This window comes from Scyliorhinus torazame, chromosome 17, assembly GCF_047496885.1.
Source record: "Scyliorhinus torazame isolate Kashiwa2021f chromosome 17, sScyTor2.1, whole genome shotgun sequence".
Lineage (NCBI taxonomy): Eukaryota > Metazoa > Chordata > Chondrichthyes > Carcharhiniformes > Scyliorhinidae > Scyliorhinus > Scyliorhinus torazame.
This window is the reverse complement of record NC_092723.1, coordinates 79,408,959-79,430,635: the sequence shown is the minus strand read 5'-3', so window position 1 is coordinate 79,430,635 and position 21,677 is coordinate 79,408,959. Positions and strand designations below refer to the sequence as shown.

The following is a 21,677-nucleotide window of genomic DNA, read 5'->3' as shown; positions in this document are numbered from 1 at the left end:
AAAAGAAGAGGTGTTGGGTGTCTTAAAAAATATTAAGGTAGATAAGTCCCCAGGGCCTGATGGGATCTACCCCAGAATACTGAAGGAGGCTGGAGAGGAAATTGCTGAGGCCTTGACAGAAATCTTTGGATCCTCGCTGTCTTCAGGGGATGTCCCGGAGGACTGGAGAATAGCCAATGTTGTTCCTCTGTTTAAGAAGGGTAGCAAGGATAATCCCGGGAACTACAGGCCGGTGAGCCTTACTTCAGTGGTAGGGAAATTACTGGAGAGAATTCTTCGAGACAGGACCTACTCCCATTTGGAAGCAAATGGACGTATTAGTGAGAGACAGCACGGTTTTGTGAAGGGGAGGTCGTGTCTCACTAACTTGATCGAGTTTTTCGAGGAGGTCACTAAGATGATTGATGCAGGTAGGGCAGTGGATGTTGTCTATATGGACTTCAGTAAGGCCTTTGACAAGGTCCCTCATGGTAGACTAGTAGAAAAGGTGAAGTCACACGGGATCAGGGGTGAGCTGGCAAGGTGGATACAGAACTGGCTAGGCCATAGAAGGCAGAGAGTAGCAATGGAAGGATGCTTTTCTAATTGGAGGGCTGTGACCAGTGGTGTTCCACAGGGATCAGTGCTGGGTCCTTTGCTCTTTGTAGTATATATAAATGATTTGGAGGAAAATGTAACTGGTCTGATTAGTAAGTTTGCAGACGACACAAAGGTTGGTGGAATGGCGGATAGCGATGAGGACTGTCAGAGGATACAGCAGGATTTAGATTGTTTGGAGACTTGGGCGGAGAGATGGCAGATGGAGTTTAATCCGGACAAATGTGAGGTAATGCATTTTGGAAGGTCTAATGCAGGTAGGGAATATACAGTGAATGGTAGAACCCTCAAGAGTATTGAAAGTCAAAGAGATCTAGGAGTACAGGTCCACAGGTCATTGAAAGGGGCAACACAGGTGGAGAAGGTAGTCAAGAAGGCATACGGCATGCTTGCCTTCATTGGCCGGGGCATTGAGTATAAGAATTGGCAAGTCATGTTGCAGCTGTATAGAACCTTAGTTAGGCCACACTTGGAGTATAGTGTTCAATTCTGGTCGCCACACTACCAGAAGGATGTGGAGGCTTTAGAGAGGGTGCAGAAGAGATTTACCAGAATGTTGCCTGGTATGGAGGGCATTAGCTATGAGGAGCGGTTGAATAAACTCGGTTTGTTCTCACTGGAACGAAGGAGGTTGAGGGGAGACCTGATAGAGGTCTACAAAATTATGAGGGGCATAGACAGAGTGGATAGTCAGAGGCTTTTCCCCAGGGTAGAGGGGTCAATTACTAGGGGGCATAGGTTTAAGGTGAGAGGCGCAAGGTTTAGAGTAGATGTACGAGGCAAGTTTTTTACGCAGAGGGTAGTGGGTGCCTGGAACTCGCTACTGGAGGAGGTGGTGGAAGCAGGGACGATAGTGACATTTAAGGGGCATCTTGACAAATACATGAATAGGATGGGAATAGAGGGATACGGACCCAGGAAGTGTAGAATATTGTAGTTTAGTCGGGCAGCATGGTCGGCACGGGCTTGGAGGGCCGAAGGGCCTGTTCCTGTGCTGTACATTTCTTTGTTCTTTGTTCTTTGTGTGGAGTCTGCACGTTCTCCCCGTGTGCTCCGGTTTCCTCCCACAAGTCCCGAAAGACATCAGGTGAATTGGACATTCTGAATTCTCCCTCTGTGTACCCGATTAAGTGCCGGAATATGGCGACTAGGGACTTTTCACAGTAACCTCTTTGCACAAGTAAGCCTACTTGTGACAATAAAGATTATTATTATTATTAATTCCAGAATTTAGGGACAAGGCAGCTGAAGGCACAGACACCAGTGGTGGAGTGAATAATATCGAGGAAGAGGTCAGGGTTAGGCAAACAGCTGATCGCTGAGGCTTCTGTGGGATAATGAGGAGGAGAATGAGGCCTATGCTTTGGTTTAACTGAAGAGGAAGGAGTTGGCCAGCAATGGTTACCTCTTGGGTTAGGCCTGCTGCTCCATCACTCAGTAAAGCCTCTGCCTTTTCTTCAAAGACCGCATCGCCATCCTTAACAGTCTTCATGTCGACCTCTTGTCCGGTAACCCTCAAACTTTGTATCCCAGAATCCTCCCGAGCCTGCAGTGGCAGAGGTTCTTCTTCAATCGAGATGATGCGACTCATGTGGCCTGTATTCTCCCAGTTCCCCTGAAGCCTGCTGAATGATGATAATGTAAAAAACAACAGGACACTGCATTAGGCTGGGGCCAGCAATCGTGTCAGTAGCGTTTAAATAGCAAATTGGTTTGTATTTCCTTGAGCTTTGGAAGGTTGAGTGTTGAGGTGTTTAAAGAATTTGACAGGGTGGATAGACAGAAACATTGGTGGGGGAATCAATAGGAACGTAATGTTAAAATGAGAGCCAATCTGAAGAGGCGTGGAACCAGGAAGTGCATTTCCACACAAATGGTTAAAATCTGAAACTCGCTCCCTGAAAAGGCTATGGACATTGGGGAACAATTAAAATTTGTACTGCTGAGATTGAGCAAAGTGTGAGGAAAATTGGGATCTTAATCTTTCTTTCTTTTTATGCAATATCATTGTCATTTTGTCATATACTGGGGGCATATTTGTCATAGGTCTGTGGGGGTGCAGTCGGTTTAATTGAATGAGGGACAGATAGACTGCAATGGTCAAACATCAGTAGAGGAGGTGTGAAGGCAAGTGGTTTGAAATGGTGATGAACAAAGAGCCGGGAGAGCTTGAAGAGGAATTTACATAAGGCAAATAAAGGAAGTGATTTGAAGTTGGCTAGTGTATTTCAATAGGAACATATACAATTGGTAGATTGTAAATAGATGAGGCAATATAGTGTACGTTTACTTATAAACTAAGTGAAAAAAGGGAGTTAATCTATTCAGGGAATAGGCGCTTCTAAAGGATTGTAAGAAACAATAATGTGCACAATCAAAGGGGAAAAACAGATTAAGTGAACATTAAAGACCGTGTTGTTGTGCTGGCTGTGGGATCTTGAACAAGACAGAGTTGAAGCCAGACTTGAACAGCAGTTTGCTGCCACCTTCAGAGGGCACCCTAAGTGCAGCAGGGCATTGAGTGGTAATTTTACTGTAATTTGCTACAAAATATAAATCTATGAGAACTGTTGCCATCAAAATGGAATTGAGCTCTTTAGGAGATTTTGAAAAGTACTGTTAACTGTGTTCTTGTGCTTAAGTGCTATTTTCTTTATTCTAACAAATGCTTAATTTTAATATAAAATCATCACAATTGGTTTGAGAATTATCGACCTTGACTTTAGAAAAATTCTCATAATACACAAATTGCAAAATCATTCTGGCAATTGATTCAAGTTTCCCTTTGGTAGTTGGGTAGCTTCGCAGTTACTATCTGCCAGAAGATAACAAGTGTCAACAGCAAGGGCCTCAAGCTCCTATGAATTTGAATGAGTTACAATCGAACAACTTCACTCATGCAACAATCATGGGTTGAAAGGTGTGGGGTTGTGGTGGGGGCTGAAGGGTTCTAGATGGTAGAGATAAGTCACTTACCCCTCTGACCTTGCATCCCCCTGGCTGGGTTCAGAACCCCATCTCTGCCTGGCCTTTTTCTGAAATGGAAAACCGTTGATGATAAAAAATAAGACAACTAGCGTGCAATCTCTTAATCTGCAGTTACCAACCACTCACTGATGACTGTCATTCTCATTCAAAGACATGGGCGCGATTCTCTGCTCCCGCGCCGGTTGGGAGAATCGCCTGGCGCGCCATTTTTCCACGCCGGTCCGACGCCCTCCCGCGATTCACCCAAGCGGCGAGAACGGTCCCTTCATGTTCTGCGCGGCGCAGGCCGGAGAATCGCCCGAGACACCCAAAATGGCGATTCTCCACTATCCCCGCTATTCTCCGGCCCAGATGGGCCGAGCGGCCTGCCCAATATGAAGGGTTCCCACCAGCGCTGTTCACACCTGGTTGCTGCCGGCGGGAACAGCGAGGGAACGTTGGGGGGACGGCCTGTGGGGGGTGGGGGGGGGGGAGGGGGGTTCCTGCATTGGGGGGGGCCTCAAATGGGGTCTGGCCTGCGATCGGTGCCCACCGATCGGCGGGCCGGCCTCTCTGAAGGAGGATCTCCTTTCCTCCGCACCCCGCAAGATCCATCCGACATCGTCTTGCGGGGCGGCCTCGGGGAGGACGGCAACCACGCATGCACGGGTGACACCGGCTGGCGCCGGCCAACCCGCGCATGCGCAGGTGATGCCAGTTACGCGGTGCCGGCCGCGTCATTTACACGGCGCCGATGCCCGGCGCGCGCTTCCGACGCTGCTTTCGCGACACGCCCCCCGAGTTCCTGGCGGCCCCACTCCTAGCCCATTTCCGGGCCTTGAATCGATCGCGATCGGGGCCGTTTCGCGCCGTCATGAAACTCGACGCCGTTCACGACGGCGTGGGCACTTAGTCGTGGGAGCGGAGAATCGCACCCATGATGCTTTAGTAATTGTTCTGTGCCATACAACTCTCACGTTATCAAGATTCAAGACGATTAAAGTCATGTTCTCCACAAACAATACAATTTATATTAGAAGTTAAGAATATGAAAACTTAGAAAATGTCAGAAATCTAGAACCGGGTCCTCAAAATCCACAATTTTCCTCTCTTTCTAGAAAAGAATAGAATCATAAAATGGTTACAGCACAAAAGGAGGCCATTCTGTCCATTGAGTCCACATTGGCTCTTCTATAAGAGCAATCCAGATACCTATATTCTCCACCCCCTTTTCCTCCATAGTCCTGCTATGTTCTTCCCTTCAAGTACTTATCCAATTCCACTTTGAAAGCCGTAATTGAATGTTCCTCCACCACACTCTCAGACAGTGAATCCCAGATCCTCATCACTTGCTGTGTAGAAAAGGTTTTCCCTCATGTCACCATTGGTTGTTTTGCAAATCACCTTAAATGTCGACACTTACACCAAAAGGAACTGTGTTGCGTACCTTCTCTGTCCAGACTCCACATGATTTTGAACATGTCTGGCTCTCAATCACTTCTTCTCTCAGAAAACATTTACATCTCCTTTTATCTTAGCTGCCAATTTCTTCTCATACTTTCCCTTTGTTGCTCATATTTCCTTTTCACTTTCTCTCTGAACTTTCTCTATTGAGCCTGGTTTTCCATTGTATTGTTCACCTGTCATCTGCAATACATACCATCTTTCTGCTCATTCTCTAATCCTTCTTCAGCTCAGGAGCTCTGTATTTGTTTGTCAAGCTTTTCTCCCTCTTGGGAGTGTACTACAACTTTACCCAAACAATTTTCTCTTTAAGAGCTGCCCATTATGCCATAAACTGCCTGCCAATATTTGATTTCAATTTATCTGGAACAGATCTATTCTTATTCCATTGAAATTGCACATCCCCCAATTCATTATTTTTACTCTTGATTGTTTTTCATTTTCCATAGCGAATCTAAACATTATGGTGTTATGATCACTCTTCCCTTACTGACAATTCATTCACTTGACCAACCGCATTCCCCAAACCAGCTCTTGAAATGTCCCCTTCCGCATAGAATCATAGAATTTACAGTGCAGAAGGAGGCTATCTGGCCCATTGAGTCCACATCGGCCCTTGGAAAGAGCACCCCAATTAAGCCCACCCCATCCCCATAACTCAGTAACCCCACCCACCCGTTTTTGGACACCAAGGACAATTTATCATGGCCAATCCTGCACATCTTTGGACTGTGGGAGGAAACCGGAGCACCCGGAGGAAACCCATGCAGACACATGGGAACATGCAGACTCCGCACAGACAGAGACCCAAGCTGTGAAGCAACTGTGCTATGCACTGTGTTACCGTGCTGTCCTCATTGGAATGGAACTATATTACTGTCAAAAATTCTCCTAAACACACTCTAGAAACTCTTGCCCTTCTTTGCCCTTTTCACTACCACTATCTCAGTCTATATTCTGATAAGTGAAGTCCCCCATTTTACCTACTCTATAATACTTATAAACCTCTGAAATTTCCTTGCAAATTTCTCCCTCTACATCTTTCCTACTAGTTGATTGTGTATGGAATACACCCAGTCATCTAATTATATCTATATTGTTTCTTTGCTCGAACCAAATAGATACTTCCCTTGAACCTTCTGGGGCATCCTCTCCTCCAGCACCATAATATCATCCTTAATCAATATAGTTGTGTTTCCTTCATGATTTTTCCTGAACACCTTGTGTCCAGCTTCCACTCTTGCCCTTTTTAGACCCAGTTTTCCATATTTATACCTGCCATTCACCAATCTTGTTTACCACATTTCATGTTTTATACATGTATGTGCTATAAATGTTACTTAGACTTTATTGCATTCTCTCTTACTCTGATCCCACCATTTACCCTACTGTTTCTTACCATAGTGCTTATTCTTCTGTCTCTAATGTTACTTCCTGGTTCCCACCCCTCTACTTAGTTCAAACCTTCCCCACTGGCATTAGCACACCACCCAGAAAGACATTGGTCCCAGCTCCTTGGAAACAAGGGGTCGGATTCTCCTTCCCCAGGACGCCTGGAATACATTCCCTGATTGAACGGAGAATTGGGCATCGGGGAAAATCAGGATCAACACCGGGTGCCAATCCAAACGCCATGCTCCGACCCTCCGTTGGTGGGGCCAACGAGGTCTACGATGCGCGCTGGTGGGGGGGATGTAAATAAATGCAAACAGGTCCTAATGATCATTGGCATCTCTTTAGCGGGCCCGGCGCCTATGCTCCGGCCTCCCATGATTCTCCGGTCCCCGTGGGCGTGGATCAGTTGTGGTCTCTACAAGCATGGCCCTGTCGTGGTGGACTTTGCGGTGGGCAACTGCAAGGTCCATCTCGCCAGGGACACTCTGGTACAGACCATCCAAGGGCTCCCCCCCCCACCCCACCCCCACCCCCCCACCCCACCCACTCCCCCACCCCACCCCCCCCCACTTCCCACCCCACTTTCCCCCCCCCCCACTTTCTCCCCCCCACTTTCCCCCTCCACCACTTTCCCCCACCGCCAACAGGGACCACTGTAATAGGAGGAACCCCACAGGGGCCCCCTGTCTAAAGGAACCCCCTCCACAGACCAACCCACACACAGACACTCTCCCACACAGACCATCCCACCCCACTCCAGAAAAGGAACTCCTGCCTGGAAGCTAGAGAGCAGTCCAGACAGGGGCAGAGGGAACTATCACAGCTGTAATACTTACCTTTCAGATCCATAGTCCATTTCTCGACAGAGATCATTCTGTGCCTGCATTTGGTTCCCACAGATCCACTATCTGCAAGCCATTCATTGCTTTCCACTTATGGTCTGTGATTGACAGCTCATAAAAAACATTTGCAGCTTTGATCCATTCATATCCTTTCATGTTTTAGTGGTCTAAGCGGTGAAACCCCAATGTTTATAAACATTGACCACATCAAAGAGAGGTAGGCGCAGTGAAATCACACGCTAAGTGATTGGAACGCATTTAGTGCTTGGACTGCACATACATCTCATCCCCATGTGGCTATCTGTGTCTGCAGCTCACCAACCTTATCCACTTCACTCCACTGCTCCATTCATACTGCGTGGCACGATGGCACAGTGGTTAGCACTGCTGCCTCACAGTTCCAGGGACCCGGGTTCAATTCCAGCCTTGGGTGACTGTCCATGTGGAGCTTGCACTTCTCTGGGTGGGTTTCCTCTGGATGCTCCAGTTTCCTCCCACAGTCCAAAGGTGGATTGACCATGCTAAATTGCCCCTTATTGTCCAGAGATGTGCAGGGTAGATGGACTTCCCATTGAAGCCACCCCACGCAGCTGGGAATCCTGCAGGTGATGGTACATTGCCAGCGGGAAAAGAGAACCCCAAAGCCGGAGAGTTTGGGTCACTGTATCCTGGTTCAACCCTCCCAACAGCACTATTTCCCGAACTCACCCGTCAAACCCCCTCCACTTAGCACCACATTTCTTTTAGAAGCCCAACAATGACCAAAATCCATTGCACTGGAACATCACTGCTTCCATTGAAGTCCATGGCACTACTTCAGTCCCATGGAATTCCCATTGAAGCCACCACATGCTGCCAGGAAACCCAAGGGTGGGGGTGCACTGCCGGCAGGGCCAGAGAACCCCACTGCTACCGTACGGCCGACAGAGTAGATTGGAAGAAACTGTTCCCATTCCTCAAGGAATGAAGAACAAGAGGACACAGATTTAAAGTGATTTGGAATAGAAGCAAATGTGATGTGAGAAAAAACTTGTTCACACAACAAGTGGTTCAGGTCTGGAATGCACTGACTGGAAGTGTGGTGGACGCAGGTTCAATTAACGCACTCAAGAGGGCATTCGATAATTATTTGAATAGAACCAATGTGCAGGGGTACGGGGAAAAGGCAGGGGAATGGTACTGAGTCATGGTGCTCGCCTGGAAGCTGGCACAGACACGATGGGCCGAATGGTCTCCTTCTGGGATTCTGTATTCCAGTCGTCTACAAACGTGGTCCAGCCTTTTTGATTATTGCCTGTAACTGTCCAGGATATTTGACGCCCAAGTCGATTTGGTCCTCTGACATTTTTCACTTTTCACCGTCTGGAGAGAACTCTGGAAAACTCTCAGTCCAAAGTTGTTGACCTCATACTTAGCTGTTTGGAAATCTATTTGCTGTACCTTTGCTCTTTCACTTCATTTATTAATAACACTTTGCTGCTTCCTGTTAGCTCAGTTAGTTCAGTTCACCCGATAGCTAGTCTGTGGTTCACAACATCACAACATGGCTTTGGTTTAATTACCTTTCTGGCTGATGGGCGTGTGTCCTGCCTCCTAGCCTGAGGCCCCCCCAAGCGAGAGAAACCAATTGTCTCTCTCCTGTACTGTGACTCATTACCTCTCTATCTGCTTACAGGGTCTCCCTTTGTGTCATTGGGAAAACTTGGATATGTCACAAATTAATACAGTGGATAGTTAAGGCTCTAATACAGATTCTAGTCACATTCTGCCATATCACATACTTTCCTACGCTCTGTCGCCTGCCCCTCAGTCAATCCCCACGGATTAATCATTTAACTCAATTCCATGAGCTTCACATTTTGCCAATAGACTCGTCCAATTTGTTTTACTAAATGCTTCTGGAAGTCCATATCCATTTCCAATGATTTACAGGCAGTGCATTTATTGAATTAGCATTATTGACCGCAAGCACAAACGGCGGGGTGGTGGCAGAATCCCGCCAGAGGCAAAGAAAAAACAAGAATCTCGTCGGTGAGATCTCGCTTCCAGATTTCCCTGCGCTCTGCCTGGTAATGACCCCTAGCATTGCCCCTGCAACTGCCCCAAGGCACCCTGGCATTGCCCCTTGTGTTGCCCCATGACACCTTGGCACTGCCTCCTGGCACTTTGGCACTGTCCCTTGGCACTGCCCCTGCAGCAGCCGGATGCCCTGCCTCCATTTTGTTTGCACCAAATGCGCAATTATCTGGCAGGAAATGCTGACAGTGCAGCCAATGAGCTCCACGCATACCCAGCATACGGCCACTGGTTTTCCCGCTTCAGCCAGTACTCTGCGCAAAAATGATAAACTTTCACCTATTATGTTCATCCCTCATTACCTGTCGATCGGTTTCACTGGAACACAATCCCTCACAGCTGGGCAGCTGGGCCTGCTCTCTGTAATACATTTATTATTGGTAATGTTAGTTTGACTCACTCACTGGCACCTCCAGCCCGCTTCCCACACCCACATCCCCATTCCCGCTGTTCATCAGGGACTTGCAGGAATAGGAACCACAGTCATTCCCTCCAACAGTGTGAGGCTATGCCTATTGTTCATACTGTTCCTGTGTACACAATGTGTGGATGTGCATGTAATGTGCAGGGCATATACAGTGGAAATAAGGTGTGTACGCTGACTGTGGGTTGTGTACACAATGTTCAGGGCGTGTACTCAGAGAGTGGAGTGTGTACACAGTGATGGTGTGTGTACACATTGTTCAGGTACTGTACAGAGCCAGTGGTGTGTGTACATAGTGTCTCGGTGTATCACTGTGTATGGATGCGTACATTGTGTTTGGATGTGAATGCAGTATATGGGTGTGCATATAGTGTCTGGGTGTGTACACAGTGTGCAGGGTTTGGAGACAATGTCTCAGGGTTATACACAGTGAAATGGAGTGCGTTTACTTGGGTTTTTATATAGTTATGGGTATGTATAATGTGTAGGGATGTGTGCACAGTGTATGGATATGTATGCAATTTGTGCGTGAGTATGTAGTGTCTGGGTGTGTACATAGTATGCAACATGTGTACAAAATGTTCAGGGAGCGTACACAGTGTATTGGTGCGTACAGTTTCTGGGTGTAGAAACACTGTATGGGTGTGTACACAGTGTCTGCGTTTGTGCAGTGTATGGATGTGTATACAGTGTATGGATGTGGATACAGTGTATGGGTGTGTACACAGGGTATGGGTGTGTACGCAGTGTATGGGAATGTACACAGTGTATTGATGTACACAGTATATGGATGCGCACATAGTGTATGTGTATGTGCACAATGTATGAGTGTGTACACCAGGTTGTGTACACAGCGTGTGAGGGGTGTGTACACAGCGTGTGAGGGCCGTGCACACAGCGTGTGAGGGGCGTGCACACAGCGTGTGAGGGGCGTGCACACAGCGTGTGAGGGGCGTGCACACAGCGTGTGAGGGGTGTGCACACAGCGTGTGAGGGGTGTGCACACAGCGTGTGAGGGGTGTGCACACAGCGTGTGAGGGGTGTGCACACAGCGTGTGAGGGGTGTGCACACAGTGTGTGAGGGGTGTGTACACAGCGTGTGAGGGGTGTGTACACAGCATGAGAGGTGTGTAAACAGCATGTGAGGGGTGTGTACACGGTACACAGGATGTGTACACAGTGTGTGAGGGGTGTGTACACTGTGTGTGAGGGGTGTGTACACAGTGTGTGAGGGGTGTGTACACAGTGTGTGAGGGGTGTGTACACAGTGTGTGAGGGGTGTGTACACAGTGTATGAGTATGTACACAGTGTATGAGTGTGGATGTGTACACAGTGTGTGAGGGGTGTGTACACAGCGTGAGGGGTGTGTACACAGCGTGTGAAGGGTGTGTACACAGCGTGTGAGGGGTGTGTACACAGCGTGTGAGGGATGTGTACACAGTGTGTGAGGGGTGTGTACACAGTGTGTGAGGGGTGTGTACACAGTGTATGAGTATGTACACAGTGTATGAGTGTGGGTGTGTACACAGTGTGTGAGGGGTGTGTACACAGCGTGAGGGGTGTGTACACAGCGTGTGAGGGGTGTGTACACAGCGTGTGAGGGATGTGTACACAGTGTGTGAGGGGTGTGTACACAGTGTGTGAGGGGTGTGTACACAGTGTGTGAGAGGTGTGTACACAGTGTGTGAGAGGTGTGTACACAGTGTGTGAGGGGTGTGTACACAGTGTGTGAGGGGTGTGTACACAGTGTGTGAGGGGTGTGTACACAGTGTATGAGTATGTACACAGTGTATGAGTGTGGGTGTGTACACAGTGTGTGAGGGGTGTGTACACAGTGTGTGAGGGGTGTGTACACAGTGTGTGAGGGGTGTGTACACAGTGTGTGAGAGGTGTGTACACAGTGTGTGAGGGGTGTGTACACAGTGTGTGAGGGTGTGTACACAGTGTGTGAGGGGTGTGTACACAGTGTGTGAGGGGTGTGTACACAGTGTGTGAGGGGTGTGTACACAGTGTATGGGTGTGTACACAGTACACAGGTTGTGTACACAGTGTATGAGTGTGGGTGTGTACACAGTGTGTGAGGGGTGTGTACATAGTGTATGAGTGTGTGTACACAGTGTATGAGTGTGGGTGTGTACACAGTGTGTGAGGGGTGTGTACAGAGTCTCTTACCCTTCTTTCTCCTCTCGCTGAGCTGCTTCCTCCTGTTGAGCCACCAGCCGATCCTGGGCCTCCTGAAGCTCCTGTTGGATCTGCTGCAGCCGTGTCTCCTGCTCCTGATTGGTCAGTTTGAGGCTCTCAATCTCAGTGACGGCCTCGTCCCGTTTACTGCGCAGGGAGCGTACACAGTTTCTGGGTGTAGAAACACTGTATGGGTGTGTACACAGTGTCTGCGTTTGTGCAGTGTATGGATGTGTATACAGTGTATGGATGTGGATACAGTGTATGGGTGTGTACACAGTGTATGGGTGTGTACACAGTGTATGGGTGTGTACACAGTGTATGGGTGTGTACACAGTGTATTGATGTATACACAGTATATGGATGCGCACATAGTGTATGGGTATGTGAACAATGTATGAGTGTGTACACCAGGTTGTGTACACAGCGTGTGAGGGGTGTGTGCACAGCGTGTGAGGGGTGTGTACACAGCGTGTGAGGGGTGTGTACACAACTGTGATGGGTGTGCACACAGCGTGTGAGGGGTGTGCACACAGCGTGTGAGGGGTGTGTACACAGCGTGTGAGGGGTGTGTACACAGCGTGTGAGGGGTGTGCACACAGCGTGTGAGGGGTGTGTACACAACTGTGATGGGTGTGCACACAGCGTGTGAGGGGTGTGCACACAGCGTGTGAGGGGTGTGCACACAGCGTGTGAGAGGTGTGTACACAGCGTGTGAGAGGTGTGTACACAGCGTGAGGGGTGTGTACACAGCGTGTGATGGGTGTGCACACAGCGTGTGAGGGGTGTGCACACAGCGTGTGAGGGGTGTGCACACAGCGTGTGAGAGGTGTGTACACAGTGTGTGTGGGGTGTGTACACAGTGTGTGAGTGGTGTGTACACAGTGTATGAGTGTGTACACAGTACACAGGTTGTGTACACAGTGTATGTGTGTGGGTGTGTACACAGTGTGTGAGGGGTGTGTACATAGTGTATGAGTGTGTGTACACAGTGTATGTGTGTGGGTGTGTACACAGTGTGTGAGGGGTGTGTACAGAGTCTCTTACCCTTCTTTCTCCTCTCGCTGAGCTGCTTCCTCCTGTTGAGCCACCAGCCGATCCTGGGCCTCCTGAAGCTCCTGTTGGATCTGCTGCAGCCGGGTCTCCTGCTCCCGATTGGTCAGTTTGAGGCTCTCGATCTCAGTGACGGCCTCGTCCTGTTTACTGCGCAGAGAGACAAGCTCCGCCCGTAACTGGGAGGGAGAAACATGTATACCTGTGATAATAATCCCGGGAATAGCTACACATGATCTTAGATCTTGGGATCACAATGGTTTCTGGTGAATAAATCCCTTCATCACAATACATCCCATTGTTCCAGAAATTACCCAATCCCCTGGTGTCAAACAGCATTCTTACACCTGTTTAACTGTTGTTCACCCAATAGATAATAGAGGATTCCTGTCACCTATATTACTCTCCATAAGCCTAGATCCCATGCCCCCATGACTATGGGTATATCTGAAAGTATTATTCTGATTTTCCCATATCTGAGTCGTACCCTTTCTGTGTCTCATAAGAAACAGGAGCAGAAGTGGGCCATTCGGCCCATCAAGCCTGCTCTGCCTTTCAATAAGATCTTGGCTGATCTGATTGTAGCCTTAACTTCGTTTTCCTCTCTGTTCCCCATAATCCTGTATTATGATCCCGGACCAGAGTCTAACATTTGCTGGGTTATAAAACAAAAAGCACAATCACTGTGGAGGAGATTATTTAACATGTATCAGGTGAGCAGCACCTGGGGAACACATCTGTCTTACCTGTGCCTGTGCCTGCACCAGATTTTGCACTTCCTCCTGTTTGCTGTCTAACTCTTTTTGCAATTCCTGGCTTTGTGCGTAGAGCTTCGCAATATTCTTAAACAGACAGAGAGAAATGTGACATTAGGGGGAGTGAATGTTACCTGTATATTCAGTGTTACAGCAGTCTCGGGGCTATGCTGCTGGACTAATAAACACAAACATTCAATCTGTTGTAGGAGTTTCACCGGTAGTTATTCAACGATAGTGTACATCACTCTTCAACTGTCCAGATGATACTTAAGAGTTGAAGTTCAGCTGAAACATTTATTGCAAGCTGTAGCAAGGGAGCTGAGCCATCACTCGATGACTTGCCAGCACCCCGAGCACAGAAAATACAGGTCAATTACACTTTTCCCCGTTATCTGAAGTAATTAACATACACCAATCAAAAGAATACATTTGTTCAAAAATTATCTATGCCCACTCACAATTAATAATTAGGATTACATAATGCATTACACATGAGTATAGTTACCAATCATAATCAAGGCACATACATATTATAATATCGGCAGACACATAGCTGCCTCTACTTACGTACAAGCTTCCAGACAGTTATTAGATTAAGTACACACCTGAGCTGTAGCCCCCAGACTCCTTTCCATTGTCCTGGGTTCTATGATGATCACATGAGTGGCAGCTGCCTGGTACCAATTAACTTTATGGGTTGGAATCCTTTGCCGAAACTACAAGTCCTCGGGAGTTTTATCTGTTGCCATACCAATGGCGTTTCTATGAAAAGCCACTAACCTCTGCAAGCAGGAACTCATGTTAACCCTTAGGTTTTATTTAAACCTAGTATATAGGTTTATACCTAAATCTATCTCTATATCTAAATCTACCTCTTCAAATCCCTCCACCACCGATGCACAGTAGCAGCCATATGTACCACAAGATGCACTGCATTTACTCGCCAGGGCTCCTTGAGCAGCACCTTCCAAACTCATGACCACTACTGTCTAAAAGGACAAGAGCAGCAGATACCTGGGAACCCATCACCTGGAGGGTCCCCTTCAAGTCACTCACCCGACTTGGAAATATATCGCTGTTCCTTTACTGCCGCTGGGGCAAAATCCTGGAACTCCCTCCCGAACAGCACATTGGGTGTACCTATGCCTCAGGGACTGCAGTGGTTCAAGAAGGACACTCATCACCACCTTCTGAAGGGCAACTCAGGATGGGCAATAAATGCTGGCCTAACAAGCGATGCCCACATCCCATAAATGAATTAAAAAATAAATAAATAATGTGAAGAAGGAGAGCTCAAATCTCAGCAGTACAGTTTGATAATTTGAAAACACAATTGGAAAGCAGGCTGGGTGAGCAGAATGCTGTCAGCTTGATGGAAAACCCCAACTGAATCACTAATTACCCTGCAATGTTAACCCCACCACCTTGTAAATCACAAACTAAACTCAGAAACGTCAAGAGAGTTGTTATAAAAACCATAGCCTTCGTAGGGCACAAGTGGTGTGGAATCCGCTCCTGGGCGATTTAGAGGTTTCACGCTGGCCAATTAAGGCCAGCCCGGCCTGAATCGCATCTTCTGTTTGCTTACTCGGGCACTGGGTCCAATCGGGACCTGGCGGGAGTTTGAAACAAGCCCTGAAGGTTGCCAATGGGCACAGAGGGTTCTGTGCTTTTAATTCAGCTGAAGGCATTGACACCTTCTGAGCAAGGCCAGGGGGAAAACTAGCCCCCTGCTTTTCAGATGGGGTTGGACATTCCTGCCCAGGCAGTGAGTGCTAGGGTTGAGGCTTTAATGTTCAGGGTTGGCAAGAGGAAGCTTTAATGTCCAGGGTTGGCGTCTGCTGAGGTGAGCGGGTATGATGTCGTCTGGTGCACATGGGTGGTCTGCTGCAACCAGTTCAATGATCTTCTGCATTCTGCAAGGGTGAGCACTCAGTTGGCTTGGGTGATGTATTGAGACTTGGCCATTCCTTGTGCTCAGGGGCATGTGAGTGTGTGTGCCAATTGTGCCAAATGGCATTGTGTTGGAGGGCTGGGAGATCTGGTCTCTTGGCCCGCATGCAAGGAAAGGTGAGGTGTATTATTACCTGGTTCTGGGGAGGTATAAGATAGGATGGAATGGTGCTGCAGGTGGGGGGAGGTCTATTAATTCTCTTCTGCCATGGGCAGCACGGTAGCATTGTGGATAGCACAAATGCTTCACAGCTCCAGGGTCCCAGGTTCGATTCCGGCTTGGGTCACTGTCTGTGCGGAGTCTGCACATCCTCCCCGTGTGTGCGTGGGTTTCCTCCGGGTGCTCCGGTTTCCTCCCACAGTCCAAAGATGTGCGGGTTAGGTGGATTGGCCATGCTAAATTGCCCATAGTGTCCAAAATTGCCTTAGTGTTGGGTGGGGTTACTGGGTTATGGGGATAGGGTGGAGGTGTGGACCTTGTGTAGAGTGCTCTTTCCAAGAGCCGGTGCAGACTCGATGGGCCGAATGGCCTCCTTCTGCACTGTAAATTCTATGATTCTATGAAGAGAAGAGAAGCTATAATGCTGATGAAAGATCACAAATGGATGATGGGGTCCCCAACCCCTTCATCGTGTTGATATACGAGAAGGAAGCCCTGGAGCTGGACTGTCAGTGGTGCGTGAGATTGTGGAGAGGTAGGGAGGAGGTAGTGGACGGCTGTAAAAGTACCAAAAATGTTATTTAGTATCAACTCAAATTGAAAGTCGTAAGGAAGAGTGCCGAATGAGGTTACAATCACATTGGCTTGGTGAGGCACTTGCCCATGATGTCAGGAGCCCATCTCACATGCACAATGACTATGTGAACATTGGAATTAATGACATTTTATTCTCCTCTCTCAGATGCGCCATCTTCAAAAAGCTGTAGGGACCCTGAGGATCACCCCTTAACTCCTGGATGGATACAGCGGACCATTTGCGATGTGCTCAAAGTCCCATGTGTGTGGGAAGTCCCTGAACTCTCTGGAAACAAACTGACAAGCATTGTCTGTCATTATCTGCTGCGGTATGCCATGTGGAAAAGTGTCTCTCGAGCTTGCTTATAACTGTTGCTTTTCATGTCTTGTTGGTGGTCGATTTTAGACCAGAGTACTGGTCGACCAGGAACAAGTGCTGCTTACCACTTCATTTGAAAATATCAGCTGTTGTGAACGATCGTGGGTGATCCAGGACCTCATGTAGATACAATGGCTCCTTGTGGCGATAACTTCAACACATTTATTAAACTATTTACACTTCTATTACTCGGGTTCGACACTACTGTTAATACTACTATAGCTACTCAGACTGACTAACCAGTTGCTGCAATCCACGTGGCGGGTGTAATATTGAATCAACCCCGTGTCTGTACTCACTGACTGTCTCCACTGGAAAGAGGCAGATCATGTGTATGGTGTCCTTTATATATGGGTTGGAGTAATGCCCTCCTGTGGTGGTGTCACCTCTGTGTGTATCGTGAATGTCCATTGGTCGTGTCCTGTCTAACTGATCTATTGGTTGAGTGTGTGTATGTGATGTCTCTGTAGTGTCGAGTGTCTAGCTAGCCTACATGCATTTACATTGATGCACATCACCACATCCCCCCTTTTTTATATGTTACATATTTTCTGTACACTTTGAGAAAATTGAACAAAGAACAGGTAGATAAGGTAAGGTATATACAAGTCATGGGAACAGTGATTAAACAATAAGTCCAAATCATTCATGTGAGACCAAAATCCATCAATCATCACGGTCAAATGTCTCTCTTGATTATGAACACCATCAACGTTGTCTGATTTGGAGTCCCTTTCTATTTCGATGTTTATGATGGCGCTGTCGGATGGCATCTTGTAGCTGATAAGGTGTTGACGTTGAAGAGGTACCATCAACAGTATCATTCGAGGTCATGGATGTGCCATATGGTGAAGTTGGATAAGACTGTACATACTGGTTCTGGCCACATGCTGTGCAGGAAGGGTGATCCGACTGAGAACCGTTGAAGCTTGTCGAATTGGAAACAGAATTGCTGCTCGCATAAATACCTGGTGATGGTGTGAAACTAGAACCTTGCATCTGATAGGAATATGCCATCTGGCCAGGCTGGGGTGTAGCAAATCCAGACTGTAGTGCAGATTGCGTTTGCGGTAGTCCTCCTTCGGTCTTGATTCCATTAGTGGGCAATCCGTAGTGCTGGCCTGTTTGAGAATATGCTGCATAGACTGCTGGCTGCTGCATGCCTGAATACTGGGTTTGTCCAGCATGAGCTGTTATTGGCTGCACTGCTGGAACATAAGCGGCTTCCTTGTGGTGCACTTGACAAAGAAATGTTCAGACGTGGAGATAACTTCAACACGTTTATTAAACTATTTACACTTCTATTACTCGGGTTCAACACTACTGCTAATCCTACTATAGCTACCAAGATTGACTAACCAGTTGCTGCAATCCACGTGGTGGGTGTAATATTGGATCAACCCTGTGTCTGTTCTCACTGACTGTCTCCACTGGAAAGAGGCAGATCATGGGCGTCATTCTCCGCCGGCGGGAGTCTCCATTTTGCCGGCGCCCGGGGGTTTCCCGACGGCGTGGGGCTGCCCCACAATGGGAAACCCCATTGACCGGCCGGTGTTACGGAAACTCCCGCCGGCCGGTCGGCGCAGAAATGTGGCGGGGCGGGTAGGAGAATTTCGCCCCATGTGTGTGGTGTCCTTTATATATGGGTTGGTGTAATGCCCCCTGTGGTCGTGTCACCTCCGTGTGCATCGTGAATGTCCATTGGTCGCGTCCTATCTAACTTATCTATTGGTTGAGTGTGTGTGATGTCACTGGTGCTCCATCTAGTGTCTAGCTAGCCTACATATATTTACATTGATGCACATCACCACAGACAGCAGACGAAAGAAGGAGAAAGGAAATGACGGAAAAAAGCCAGTCCAGGGCCGCACAGAGACCAGAGGTGGAAGGGGTCAGGAGCAGAGGCAATCGGATGTGCGGACCAGCACACGTGGAGGCGGAGCGCAACTCTCGCCGGAGCGAAAGGGGCGTAACAGCCAAGTACAAAACTCTCCCTCACCGGAAACTGGACAGCATCCCTCTCAGAGGCACTGAAAGAGCATCGTCAAGAAATTAAAACAGGACTTCTGGTTGCGGCCATGCCTGGATAGGTCGCACGTTCGGCAGCTCCCGCCGGGAACGGACTTTTTGGCTCTCTAGAGGGGCCCCAACGGCACTTGTTCAACGGCCTCCAGTGTGGGAAGGTGACAGCAAGGTCCCCCCGACAGTATATGGATTGGACCAGGAGTGGAGCGGTGAAAAAAGGGATCTTGGAGCAGCGAAAAGTGAGAGGGAGAAAAAGCAAGATGGCGGCGGGTGGAGACCAAGCAGCATGGGCGCAGTGGTCGCAGGAGCAGCAGGGGTTTCTTAGACGCTGCTTTGAGGAGCTGAAAACCAAAATGCTGCCGCCAATGAAGGCGGCGATTAAGAAGCTAGTGGAGACCCAGAAGGCCCAAGGGGCGGCGATCCGGGAGGTGCGGCAAAAAGCCTCGGAGAACGAGGACGAGATCTTGGGCCTGGCGGTGAAGGTGGAGGCGCACGAGGCACTACACAAGATGTGGGCGGAAAGATTTGAGGACCTGGAGAATAGGTCGAGGAGGAAGAATCTTCGGATTCTGGGTCTCCCTGAAGGAGTGGAGGGGCCCGATACCGGGGCATATGTGAGCACGATGCTCAATTCGCTGATGGGCGCGAGAGCTTTCCCGAGGCCCCTGGAGCTAGATGGGGCTCATCGGGTCCTGACAAGGAGACCCAAGGCCAACGAGCCGCCAAGGGCTGCAGTGGTGAGGTTTCACCGCTTTATGGACAGAGAGTGTGTCTTGAGATGGACCAAGAAAGAGCGGAGCAGCAGGTGGGAGAACACGGAGATCCGAATCTACCAGGACTTGAGTGCAGAGGTGGCCAAGAAGAGGGCTGGTTTCAATCGGGCTAAGGCGGTGCTCCATCGGAAAGGGGTGAAGTTCAGGATGCTGCAGCCAGCGCGATTGTGGGTCACATTCCAGGATCGGCACCACTATTTTGAAATGCCCGAGGAGGCATGGAACTTTATACAGACTGAAAAGTTGGACTCAAATTGAGGGTTTGTTGTTGTGGGGGGGATGTTTGCTGTATATATGGTTTTGACTCCATGTAGGGAATGTTCCCTTGGTTGGGTGCTGGATGGGGATGGGTGAAGGGATTTGAAGGGGAGACTGTGGGCGTCAGTGTTGGAGGGAGGGGAGGCCCGTGGATGGGGAATAGAGGTAAGGCCGCAAAAGGAGATGCGCCAGAGGGGGCGGGGCCGACTCAGGAAAGCGCGAGCTTTTTCCCTCGCTAGGGAAGGACGGGGGGGGGGGGGGGGGCGGTACTGGAGAGGAGCGCACACTGAATGCCAGGGAGGAGGGGGAGGGGGGATTCCCACACTAGGGGGGTCGATGGGAAGGCGGGGTCGTCAATGTACAACATGTCTAGTTGCGGTTCGGATTGGGTACTGGGGTAGCCTCCCAAGGTGAAGGGTTCGTCTGAGTCATTGTCTTCCAAGACCATATCATCACTGTTTGCGTCGGAGCTGGCATTGCGCTTGCGAGATCCGGAGAAAGGGCGGTTTCGAAGTATTCAAGGTCGGAATCATCGGTTTGGGCGTAGGTAACTGCTTGTTGCAGGGTTCTTCGGAGGTTAATTTCATTTCCTGGTTCAATTTGAGGCATTGTGCTGTCATTCCAGGTGAAGGTTGTTTTACGGTTTTAAAAGGTTTTTTCCTTGATTTGGGACGTTTCCCCTGTAAATGGGCGTGGTCCGGGGCCTCTGACGCCATGACGCATGTAACATCATACGTTGGAAGCGTTTGCACATGCGCAAATCGCTGTTCCTGTACCGGGGGCCGTTTTCGTGATTGTGCATGCGCGGCATCTCGCGCATGCGCGAACGGACCTTCCCGTTCTGTGCGCTTCTCACGCAACTGCGCAAGTGCAGTCCCTTTAGAAAGATGGCCGCCAATCAAATTTGTTCTCTGCTCCAGGATCTCGGCCTCGTGGTGAGTACTGGCGCTTCTCTTACCTTTTCTTGCTGGTTGGAGTGTGTTTTCCTCACAGTATTTGCCAAATTTGTCCAGGACTGCCTGGAAGTCGCTCCTCTTTTGCCCTTTGGAGAACTTGTATTTTTAAAAGATTTCTTCTGCTCTGGCACCGGCGATGGTGAGCAGAAGCTCTGTCTTTTCAGCATCGGCCATGTCTTCTAGGTCGGCTGCTACCAGGAAGATTTCAAACATTTGCCGGAATACCCACCAGTTTTCGCGGAGATCGCCGTGGCACTGGAGCTGCTGCGGAACTCGGATCTCGAACATCTTGCCAAGGTATCATTGCTGGTTATCACTGTACGCTGAGGTATGGCTATATGGATTGAAACAGTTCACTCTGGTACCATGGTTTGATATATTCTAGGTGTAACATAAGCGGCCTCCTTGTGGTGCACTTGACAAAGGAAGGTTCAGACGTGGCGATAACTTCAACACGTTTATTAAACTATTTACACTTCTATTACTCGGGTTCGACACGACTGCTAATCCTACTATAGCTACCCAGACTGACTAACCAGTTGCTGCAATCCACGTGGTGGGAGTGATATTGAATCAACCCTGTGTCTGTACTCACTGACTGTCTCCACTGGAAAGAGGCAGATCATGTGTGTGGTGTCCTTTATATATGGGTTGGTGTAATGCCCTCCTGTGGTGGTGTCACCTCTGTGTGTATCGTGAATGTCCATTGGTTGTGTCCTGTCTAACTGATCTATTGGTTGAGTGTGTGTGTGTGAAGTCTCTGTAGTGTCGAGTGTCTAGCTAGCCTACATGCATTTACATTGATGCACATCACCACAAGGGCAATTTAACGCAGCCAG

The 21,677-nt window shown here is 48.7% G+C and overlaps 1 protein-coding gene across 1 annotated transcript in view; it reads right to left on the bottom strand.

Moving 5' to 3' along the window:
* LOC140393968 (uncharacterized) overlaps positions 1–21,677 on the bottom strand; it is a 505,220-nt gene that overhangs the window by 366,123 nt on the left and 117,420 nt on the right. The window contains exons 7-12 of the mRNA XM_072480674.1: positions 13,747–13,842; positions 12,995–13,179; positions 11,939–12,094; positions 9,644–9,701; positions 3,574–3,632; positions 2,003–2,222 (exon numbers count right to left, since the gene is read on the bottom strand). Coding sequence (XP_072336775.1) covers positions 2,003–2,222; positions 3,574–3,632; positions 9,644–9,701; positions 11,939–12,094; positions 12,995–13,179; positions 13,747–13,842 — 774 coding nt within the window. The remainder of the gene's footprint in view (positions 1–2,002; positions 2,223–3,573; positions 3,633–9,643; positions 9,702–11,938; positions 12,095–12,994; positions 13,180–13,746; positions 13,843–21,677) is intronic.